The 11,514-nt window shown below is 42.9% G+C and overlaps 1 protein-coding gene across 1 annotated transcript in view; it reads left to right on the top strand.

Moving 5' to 3' along the window:
* Positions 1–4,764: 4,764 nt before the first annotated feature.
* Positions 4,765–11,514, top strand: part of PLP1 (proteolipid protein 1) — a 48,511-nt gene continuing 41,761 nt past the window's right edge. Inside the window, exon 1 of the mRNA XM_029607368.1 lies at positions 4,765–5,069. Within this exon, the coding sequence (XP_029463228.1) occupies positions 5,066–5,069 (4 nt within the window). The 5' untranslated portion in view covers positions 4,765–5,065. The remainder of the gene's footprint in view (positions 5,070–11,514) is intronic.

Genomic DNA, 11,514 nt, shown 5'->3' with positions numbered 1-11,514 from the left:
GACGGAGAGTTCATCTTTGAGAGCACAGGAGAGTCCATCTAGGAAGATGGCTTGCAGACAATCTTCTTGCCACCCAAGCTCAGTGGCCAGAGTCCTAAACTCCACTGTATACTCAGAGAGGGTCTGCGACCCTTGGCGAAGGTGGAGTATGTTATGGTTGGCTACAGCCTGGCGGCCTGAGTCTCCAAAGGTCTGCTTGAAGAGAGCAATAAATTCAGATAACTTGGAAAGTATGGGATCAGAGCGTACCCATAAGGGAGAGGCCCATGCAAGAGCCTTCCCTTCCAGGCGAGATAGGATGAAGGTCACCTTGGTGATTTCCTTCAGGAACAAAGAGGGTTGCAGTGCAAATTGCATGAAACACTGATTAAGGAAGCCACAATAGGAGCGTGGGTCCCCATTGTATCGAGGAGGTGCAGGAAGTGCCAAAGATGCTTTGGTAAGCATGAAGGCTGATAGGCCCACGGGATTGGCCAAAGCTGTATCTCATAGCTGGGAATAAAGCTCTTCCACCGAAGAAGCCAGCAATTCCAAAGCTTGATGATGTTCTTTGACTGTAGCAGCCAAACCCGGAGGCAGGAGTCTCCACCAAGTCCATGGCCTTGGCAACCTGTTGTGCTCAGGGGTGGACCCTTGTCCTGAAGCAGTGGAGAATGGCTCCCTGGTAGGGACCAGGAAGCAACTGCTCCCAGGGGGCGGAGCACCGGAGGAGAGGGAGGCTAGGATGAGCTTCACTACTGAAAGCCCGCGGTCCCCCCGGGTGGAGCCCATAGGGACCTGGGCCACTTGGACTTAGGTGGGCCTCGCAGGGTCTCCTGGAGAGATGGTATACAGGCATGCCCACAGACTGGAGAGGAGCACGATCGGGTTCGAGGCTGGAGGTCAGATGGAGCAAGGAGGACCAGAACAGTGTAGACGATGACAAGGCAAGGAACTGAGTCAGAATCAGGAGACATGGTCATTCAGGCAGGGGTCAGGATCCGGAGGTCAATTCGAGGAGTGTCAGCCAAAGCAGGAGTCAATACCAGGAAGCAGTCCGAGAGTAGTCAACGAAGCAGAGGTCAGGTTCCGGAGGTCAGACGGGGTCACAGGCAGGTTGAGGTCAGAAGGCAGGCAGCAGGCAGAGTGGTCAAGGAACAAGCTGAGGTCAGAAGGCAGGCAGCAGGTCAGGATCAGGCCGAGGTCAATACCAGATAGACAGTCCGAAGGTACTACCTGGGGAGACGACAGACGAACACAGGAACAGAAGGATGCTGGAACAGTAGGATGCAGAAACAAGGCTGGGGCGTGGCCAATGCCTCGGAAGGTGCCGAACTCCAGCGTGAGGCCTGGTGCACAGTGGAAGGCCCATCGACCACCGCCGCGGGATGCCAAGGCCTGGAGGAGCTTGTGGCTGCTGCTAGGGAGGCCGACCTGGGACCTGCAGAGGAGCCAGAGAGGTGAGCAGGCCTGTGTGCAGGCCGGACATGAAAGGGGCGCGCAACAGTTCAATGAACAATTGAAAGATTACAGAAAAATGCTATCCAGTGAGCTTTCTCCATATCTTAAAATTTAACCCCTTCTCTTTCATGGTCATTTGCATGGCTTTTCCATTGCAAAGTCACATAATGCCTTGACAGGCACTCTCATTTACAAAAATAGCGAGAACTCTCAGGGTTATGGTTTGGACTGTACCACCTTCAAGTAGGAAAGTGAAAACTTAAAAGAACAAAAAGACAAGTTTTTCTTTATTGTTTAGTATTTGGTGCTTTAATGATTGCAGTTACTTTAATTTTTATACATTCACATTTTTCTGTTCCCTTAATAAGCCTACATAGTGTTAAGCATTTCTCTTGTCAGAGCTGGATCCTAAAACAGAGAAGGGCTGAGCCTGGCATTTATTTCCCTAAATGTTCCAGAATCCTACAACAGAGCATTAATTCTTACAGGAAGAGATGTCTCCTATTGACAATAAAGAGAGAAACCAAGACGAGATATGTTTGAAATTTTACAGTCGAGCAGCATCACATTTCACTACTCACAGTATTATTTTAATCAGAACATTCTGACATTAGAAATTCAACATAGTCCCCGTAGACGACCCAAATGATAATCATGATATGTACTGAATGTGAATTTATTTTTGCGGAGTACAAAGTATGGTTCCCACTTGTACATAAGCTTGTGTTTTTTTGGAGAAAAACAAGTCTGCCCTTCAGTTTAGTTTTCTGCTCTGTTTAATAAGCCCGCCCTTCTCTCCCTCACCCACCTCCACACCACTGTGTTGACAGAATATAATTTGAATTCATATTCTGAATTTACAGCTGCTTGAATAGTTAAACGAGCTGAAAACTGGCCACTTGTAAATGCAGAGAATGTTCTGTGCTTCTTAAACAAAGACACGTCAGTTAATGCTGGTTTTACTGTCATTGAAATTCCCAGCAGAAAACTATGGTAAGAATGAAAATGAAATCATAATAAAGAATATTAAATTAGCCCAGTGGGTAGAAAGTGAATGACAGAATTCCAAGTCATAAAAAGGTATTTCAAAACACATTGTGCAATGCTGCTTATTTCTGTGAAATAGACTGAGTGTCAGATCACAAACACAATTCAGGAGTAAATACTGCTATAGTGAAAATTTAAAATAATGGACAATTAAGGTCTGCGCGCGGGAAATCCAGGAAATATGCGCATGACCGGGACACGAGCGCACCGCACGGATCAAGAGGCCCACCAGCCAGGCGCGTATCTCCCGATACGCGAATAAAGTACGTAAGTCGAAAAAGGGGTGGGCCGGGGGGGGGGGGGGGTCTGGGTCAGGCAGGGCATGGGCAGACTGGGACAGCACCATCAGCGCACACAAGCGCGCACCTGGACCTGACGGCTGTGTAACCTGCCGCTGCTACGGACTGCGGGTAAGTATAAAAACAAAAATATCTAAGGGTTTTAGGGGTCATGCCTGGTAGGGTAATAGGGAGGCAGGTTAGGTAGGGGTTTTAGGAAGTTCGCTCCTTTACAGGGGCAAACTGGGAGGGAAGAGGGAATCGGGCCTATCGCGAAGCCGAGCGTACCTACTAAAATCCCCCCCTTAAGTGATTGAGACAGGATTCGCGCACACATGCGCATGTCGATGTACGAGCACCGGAAACTGCACGCACATGGACGCCCGCACGGAGGTTTGAAAGTTGCCGTCCCTGTACATAGGTCCCTAAGACAGGAACAGACAACAGAGCTGAGAAAAAGGGAACCATATAGTCCTGTCTGCTTTTTCAACTCCAATGTCAAATAATTTTGAAATCTGTAGTTCTACTAGCAACATATAGTTCAAGAGCACTCAAAAATCAGGGTAGGCTGAAAGTGTCCCTGGTTGTTTGGAGCTAGAAGCTTTAAGAAGGCAATCTTAACGCTAATGATAAATGTGCAGATAAACCAGCATAAGCAATACATGAGCTGCTCTGCGTAACAAATGCAGACTCCAACACCAACATCGACTCACTGACATAAACACCCACGCCAAAGGCTGTGTAAAAATAAGCCTTGTGCTTTCCATTAAGAATGACAGCCGTAAAAATGGATCAAGCACAGCTCATGTTTTTAACTAGATGCAATATGACCCTCACTGGCTACTCCAGCTGAAGATGGTGGGAACGAAAGGGGAGCGATTGCTTTATAATTATAATCTGATGGTGGTTTGATTTTCAGTGGCAGGTCTCATAACAAATAAATATCTGTAAAATATTTGTAATTATACCTTTTCCAAGTTGGTTTTTTTTAAATAGAATCCTATGTCGTGCAAAGCTATTTGTATGACAGCAGAATTGTTACATTGGTTTACAGGCCTGACAAGCTTCCTTTCTTCAGGAAGTCTTTAAAATTGTGTGTTTCAACCCCAAAATGCTCATAGCATGCCAGTTAGGAAGATTTGCAAAAAGAGCTCCCAGCAGTCCACCTTGAACTGAAATCACAATAGTTTTATTGAAGACAATTTCACCCGGGTAAAAGTGTAGTCTAAAAATTGCTCTCCCTCTATGCAGGGAAATGCCCATGTATTTCTCCACCATGCATATTCATTTACCTGCGTCGAGAGGAGGAATTCCCAGGGACGGGTTCTGATCAGGGAAGAAAACCAATGCATGCAGATTGCATCATCAAATCCATAGGCGTTATTTTCTATGGAGAAAGTGCCCAGAGGAAAAACAGGGGCAGGTGTCTGCAACCCCCCCAGGATTTTACCTCAGTGTGGCAACTTTGCTAATTATCTCCAATAATGGACAATTTTAAAAGTAATGCCATTGTATTTATGTAAGCAAGGGCGAGAAATTAAAGAAAGCAATGGCTGGCATACAGTAATGCAAGCAGACCCGGTATCAGCACACTGTCCTAATGCCTGCAGAATAAGTCCAGTGTGCTGGCTGCCTGGAACTTGAGAAATGGATGGCCCACCTTGAATATAAAACCTTATAAATATATGCAGATGGAAGGCGGTTAGCAAGCATATGTAAAATCATCTGCACGAATTGCCTGTCTGCTACCTGTACCTGTGAAAATGAGGATGTTAGTCTTTCAAGTCATGCTGAATTCCCTGGAAAACTGCAGCATTGTTTTTTCACAAAAAAATGATTTGGGTTGTGTGGAAGTTTTGGGGGTTTTTTGTTTGTTTGTTTGTTTTTTGTTTGTTAATCATTTTATGCAGACTTTTGCACAAAGCATGAACTGACTGAAACTCACACTTTTTTTTTTTATTTATAGTATATTTAAACAGAAACAGCATCTAGAGGAGAAGTGAAATTAGCTCCCTGCGACAAGATGAAGCAAAACCCTGCAAACAATGGTTATCCCTCAAAGAGGGGAGGGGGGAGTGGAAAGAGGGTGCAGGAGAAGGGAGCTGTCCCTTTAAGGGGCTTGGCTCTCCATCAAAGGGCCCTTTTCTTTGCTGCAAAGGAGGCCTGAGATATTCCGACAGAAAAAGTAAAGAACAGAAGACACAAGAGAAGGAGAGCAGGAGAGAAGGAGAAGGGAGCAGCAAGGATTGTTCAAGCCCAGCACAAACAGCCAGCAAAATCGAACTTTTGATCCAGAAACAATGGGTAAGTTTTCAAAGAAATAGAAAACTTCCTTTAGTTTATAATCAATTTTTTTTACAAGCTTTCAAAAAGTGAAGATTTATAAGGGCTGTTCTAATAATTTATACTAATATGGAGATAGAAGTGAAAAGTTGTTTTTCTAAAATGGTTTTCATATCTAAATTATGCTCTGCACTATTTCTACACATTAAGTCATTTTATTTATTTGTAGAGTTCTATACCAAATCATGTTTATTTAGAACAGTGAAGTCTATCATTTTTTTTTCCTACTGAAAGGGACTTTTTGCATTTGATTCTTTAACCTCTGTTAGTGAAAGGTAGATTTCTTACCATAGCTGTGACTAGTTGCAAAGTCAAAATGCAGTAGTTTTTGAATGAAAAAAATATATATTTTAGATTTTAAGGCATCTAAATAGGCAATTTAAAAAGACTGAGAATAATTGAATGTATTGATCCATTGAGTTTCTTTCCCTTTATTCCCATTAAGAAGAAACTTGTTCCTATAATGCTCTATATTCAAAAATGCTGTTTTCAAATAAAAGAATAGTTAGAAATCATAAGTAGAAAATAAGGAGGTAAATTGTTATCCTGAATATGTCCTGCAGGTATTTGAGAGTTGTATGCATTCATCTATCAAAAGTGTGTAAAATTGCTTCCAAAAATTTAATTTTTGAGAAGATCTTGGGGGGGAAATGGCTTAACTGTCAGGTGCCAATATGAGAACACAGGCTACTGTATGAAAAAACAATTATATGAATCTGAAAAGGCCTGGAACAGGGAGACAAAAAAACAGGACGTGGATTCTAACTACTAAGTGCTTAGCACCAGGAAGAAACGTTTTAAGAACTGGTGTCAGCTTCATTTAATTTAAGTGGTATGAGAAAAGTTAGATGCTCCAATCAGGCATGAAGAATAGTTGGCTGTAGTTATACCTTGTCTTTCATTCAGTGTGTATTCCAAAACACTTTACAGGTATCCTCTCTGGGGCTCAGTGGTGAGTGTAACATAGGCAATTGACTTGTTCAGGTTAAACCAGTTAGCGAAAGGAATTTCTAATCTGGTAACGCTTAAGACCCATTCACCATGGTGAGAACTTTCTGTCAACCTCTCTTATATATTGCTCTCTTATATATTGCTTCTCTGCCTTTTAGCTAAGATCAAGTGCAGCCTTTTATATTTTCAAAAGTAAGGGTTTTATTTCCAAATGATTCTCATGAAATAGGCTTCCAGATGTCCATCACATTTTAGTGAGTGTGATATGATGAGAAGCGCAGTCATGTGGGATCCAGAAAGGTCACTCATGAAAGTAAATAATTTAATATCAGGTACTTCATGTCATACTCCGTTTTTGCAAATTTGTGGCTGCATCTTGAGTCTTACTGCTGGGATATCAGGTGAGGATATCAGCTGGGATATTAGGCATTACTTTACAGTATTTATTTCTTGTAAACATTTGATATTCTGCCTTTACCATGCTGATCTCAAGGCAAATTACAATCACATTTTTAACTAAATCCCAGTTACATTTGCACCTCAGTTTACAATTAGCAAAGGAAAACGAGAAAGAAGGCGCATATAAGCATGAAAGGGTGACATTTTGAGGAGGGGCGTATAAGATATGATTACAGGAGCAAAGGAGACTCGAGTGATCATGTGTGGGAGCAGCAGAAGATATGGAAGCAGAATGGCTCTACGAGATGGGATGAGGACGAAGTGGGAAGGCAGGCAACTAGTGCAGAGCAATTAAGGTCAAAAGGGAAGTCCTGCAGTGGTTGACGTTAGGGTTTCCTGATGAGGTTCTTGCAGTCGGTGACAGGAGGGAGACTCTGCTGCTGGACAGAGTGCTGGGTAGTGTTACCCAAGCTAACATCACTGATTGGGATTCACAAAAGGAAATGCTGTATCCTCAACCTTGCAATTCTCGAGTGGCATGTTTTACGATAAGTTTCGAAGTATATGAATAAATTCCGTTCCTGAAGTCTGAAACGGTAACGGATTTGGTTTCAGGTTTTACTTGCAAGTACTGGGTATGGGTTTAGGATAAAATGTGCAAGAGTCTAATGTGGGGAGATGTTGCTGTCAAGGGGTTCCACAGTGCTGTAAACCAGAGCCTTCCAGTTCAAGCATCTTGCTAGGGCTGCTGGAATCCCAAGTTACTGAATAGTTCCCCATAATGATGAGGACTGTTTTCAAAGGCAAAGCCTATATACCTGGCTAAAACACTAGCTTTGAAAATTGCTCCTGCATATGCAGTTTTACATTATTTATATGCCACCTTTCAGCCATTTCAAAGCAGATTACATTCAGCCACTGTAGATATTTCCCTATTCCGAAAATGGCTCACAATTCAAGTTTTATACCTGAGGCAATAGAAGTGGAGGGACTTGCCCAAGGTCACAAGGAGCAGCGGTGGGATTTGAGCCGTGGCTTCGCTGGTTTGTAGCTAGGGTTGCCAGCTTGGTCCAGATTTTCAGGACAGGTTGATCCAGTCCTGGTTTTGCCACACTGCATGCTGGGACTTATTCTGATTTCCCTATTGCATTCCCTAAGAAAAACAAGACTATGAGTACCTGCATGCAGGGGAGTAAAAGCAGGACTGGATGAGCCTGTCCTGAAAATCTGGAGCCACTTGGCAACCCTATTTGTAGTCCACTGCTCTGATCACTAGGCTACTCCTCTACTCTATCCCAGCCATGGCCCCAAGAATGCATTTAGGGGAGGCATTCGTGGGGTCATGCTTGGAATAGGATCGGAAGATGATGCAAATGGATTGCATTTACAATTCCACGTGAATTATGTTCCACAGCCATTTCACCCCTACGAAAAGCAGGTGCAGAAGAGTGCGGGTACTTTGTACCTGTAGCCAATTTTCAAAGGGATGCAATTTCCTTCTTCAAAATTAGTTCCAAGATCCACGGGTGCAAAGCACCCGCTGACTTCATTCCCAGGCAGGAAGTTTGAACATTACTCGGACACAGCAGTGGTTATTTCCTGTTTCGTTTAGTTTGCATTCCTAGGATCTGTTGAACGTTTCTCTGCAAACTGACAGTTGATCAGGAAACTGCTTTCCTGTTCCTCAGTTCTTTTTCTTAAGTGAATGTGAAGCAGTTTGTAGTCTTTTAATGTTCCATCAACGTTTCTCCTTTTTCATGCTCATATATTTTATTTGAAGCCATATGAAATGTTCTGCACAATTTCCATTTAGGGAACGTAAGGTTAATTCGTCTGGGAGGGACTACTGCCATACTGTACCACACAGTTTATCTAATGATACAACAAAAAAAGGTTTTAATTACAGTACCTGGGATACATAATGGTCCAAAATATTCCAGATTTCCTGAAAATGTCGATTATGTTTTCTGCGGCAACAGCTTAATATTTGATATCGAAAATATGACATTCAATCAAGTATGAATCTCTAAGAAAGAACTGACCTTCCAAAGAAAAAAAAAAACCCTATTACTCTCCCTGGAAGTAACAGGAAACTTGTATCCTGCTTCATAGGATCTGCCGGGTATTTGTGACCTGGACTTCCCACTATCGGAGACAGGATGCAGGGCTTGACAGACCTTGGTCTGACCCAGCATGGCTCTTCTTAAGTTCTAAGCTGTTAAGGATGAGTTTTAAGGCCCAGGATAGTAAAATCAATGTTTTCTTTTAAACTAAACTCAAAACTATCCTACTGACCTGCTAGAAAAATGCCAGAAGTCTGTAGCATGAAAAAAAAAAGTCGTAATTATTACTATTATCATGAAACATAATATGTTTCAGCAGCATTGGAAAATCTGAAATCCTGCTCTACGAAAAGGTTTTCCAAGTGCTTGACACAGATAGTAATATTTTAATTCACTCCTAAACATTAAGTAGTGGTACACACATTATACTAGAAGTCTATTGAAAGATAATAACTCAAGTAACCTTCATCTTGTACACAATCAGGGCCATTATCAAAGTCATTTACCCAGGAAAATCAGTTGTCCAATAATTGTCCACTTCAAACGTGGCTGAAAGTATGAGCAGATATCCATAGCACTTGGTGCTTTTAGCCACATTAAAAAGGGGTGATCTTGAGGGCGTGTTTAGGTCAGGGGAGTAAAATACTGTGTTCGTGCTATTTTAGCCCCCCTCTCGGCTATCTGCACAAATAGCAGGTGCAAAATGCACAAACCCATTCTTTGCAGTTGCTCGCACAAATTGTTTCGCTTTGAGAACTGGCACAATGCGAGCTAAAGCGGCCTGCATGCTTTGCCCACAGATGGGCTATTGAAAATCTATACCTGTATGTGCTGTTTTTGCTGTATTTTGTGATGTAACTAAGAAGCAGTTTACATTTCAATGAACAGCATTCTCCTAAGAAGCAAAGTTGTTTTCCCCCCCAAGGGACCAGGAGGAGATTTATGCCACCAGGCTTGAGAGTGGAGATGTGAAAAAGTACTATACGGATATGGGTAATCAAAGGAGAGGGAGGGAGAGTGGAAAAGGACTGGGGGCTGAATGAGGCACGGAGAGATATCAGGCTCTTAAAGGGAGTCAAAAACCTTAGCACGTGGAAGCAAATGAAGTAAACAATTATAGGGGAGGTGGTGGTGAAGTACCCCACCATGTGAGTAGGACATTGTTAGATGGGTACTACAGTGGTTTGGTGTTGCCTCCTGCAGCCCACAGCACCAGTCTTCCCTGATGATCTCCTGTGTAGGTCTGAACCAGGTCAAACCCTGCTTCCAAGATCAGATGGGCTCACCCAGGGTGGTGTTGCTGAGCAAACAGTTATAGTAGAAGACCTCACATATTTTCATTTTTTTGTTCTTTTATTCCACTCGTTTTTAGGTATAGCAAGTAGGGGCTTGATTGATATCCTGTTTCTGATAGAAACATAGAAATGGGCCAGCAGACAAAGACCATACAGCTATCTAGTCTGCCCATCCGCACCAACTATCTATCCTTAGCACTTCCTCAGAGATGCCCTCTCCTTTTCCTATGTTTCTTGAATTCAGACACTGTCCTTGTGTCCGCCACCTCCACTGGAAGGCTGTTTCATGCTGTCCCATGCATCTATAACCATCTCTGTAAATAAATATTTCCTTAGATTACTCTTGCATCTACCCCCCTTTCACCCTCATCCCATAACCCCTCAACTCCAGACCCTTCCTTCCATTGAAAGAGGCTCACCTCTTGTGCATCGAAACCTTGGAGGTGTTTAAGTGTCTCTTTCATATCTCTCCTATCCTGCCTTTCCTCTAAGAGATACACGTTTAGATGTTTGTCTATGCTTTGGAATGAAGAGCACTGACCATTTCAGTTTATCTCCTTTTGAAGGTCTCCAGAACTGTGCACACAGTATTCCACGTGAGATCTCACCAGGGACTCTGCTGATCATTCCTCTCCTTATGTATCCCAAGCACCTTTCTGACTTCTGCCGTTGCCTTAGCCACTTGTTTGGCCATCTCAAGATCATCGGATAAGATCACTTCCAGATCCCCTTTTTGTTTTGTGCTTAGAAGAATTTCAGCCCCCTGCACAGTATCGCTCCCTTGAGTTTTTGCACCCTCCGAGGCTCCTCACTATTCCTCAAGCTTTGCTAGATCTTTCCCCACTCTATGTAGGGGATTTTCTTTATATTTTTTAAGCTTGATTTGGTAGCTCATTGGGCTTCTTAAAATTGTTACTTCTGTTCTCATCTTTATAGTACATCACAATCTCAATGCATTGCACACAAGCAATCTCTATTTTAATTTTTTTTTCCCCATTTTCTCCTCTATATGTTACTCTTTTAATAATCATAGATTCCTTAGTAGGTATTTGAATTCTTTGTTGCCCTTTTCTGCCAGCACGTCTGTCCCTTCCAGTTTTCTCCCCAGAATCAAGGCAAAATCACCTCTGTTACATGCCTGAATCTTACTGGCCAACCCCAACTTCTTCAGTGAAGTTTTCCTTTGGTAAGAGGTTCATTTTATGCTGAACATAGACATACAAAATATTCTGGGTGGTATTCAAGCTTCTTTCATGCAGCTTACCACACTTTTCCCCTGCCATGGTTCCAGCTCCGCTCCTCTTCTGAACTGAGAATACCGGTGGAAGCAGAAAGAGTAGTGTACATTTGTTGCATATTAAGGAACCCCACCCTTTCGTTCTCATTTATAAACCAGGTTGAAGCCAGGGCTTTACAGATGAAAGGATCATCAAAAGATGCACACGGGAGGGGCCAACATTTTCAGTACTGATTAGCCAGGTATCTGATTATGTTTATCTATTTGATTTCTATCCTATCTTTTGCCGTTCAGACTGGATTACTTGCAGGCATTGTTGGCATTTCCCTGTCCCCAGAGGGCTTACAATCCTAGGGCCTCAACTATTAAGCGTTTTCCCCCACAGAAACAGAATGGGAGAAAAGCCTTAGAAAATCAGGCCCTAAGCTTGAACAGCAAGGATCTAGATGGACCTATACATA

This window comes from Rhinatrema bivittatum, chromosome 6 (genome assembly GCF_901001135.1).
Source record: "Rhinatrema bivittatum chromosome 6, aRhiBiv1.1, whole genome shotgun sequence".
Classification (NCBI taxonomy): Eukaryota; Metazoa; Chordata; class Amphibia; order Gymnophiona; family Rhinatrematidae; genus Rhinatrema; species Rhinatrema bivittatum.
This window is presented reverse-complemented; position numbering and strand designations above follow the sequence as displayed.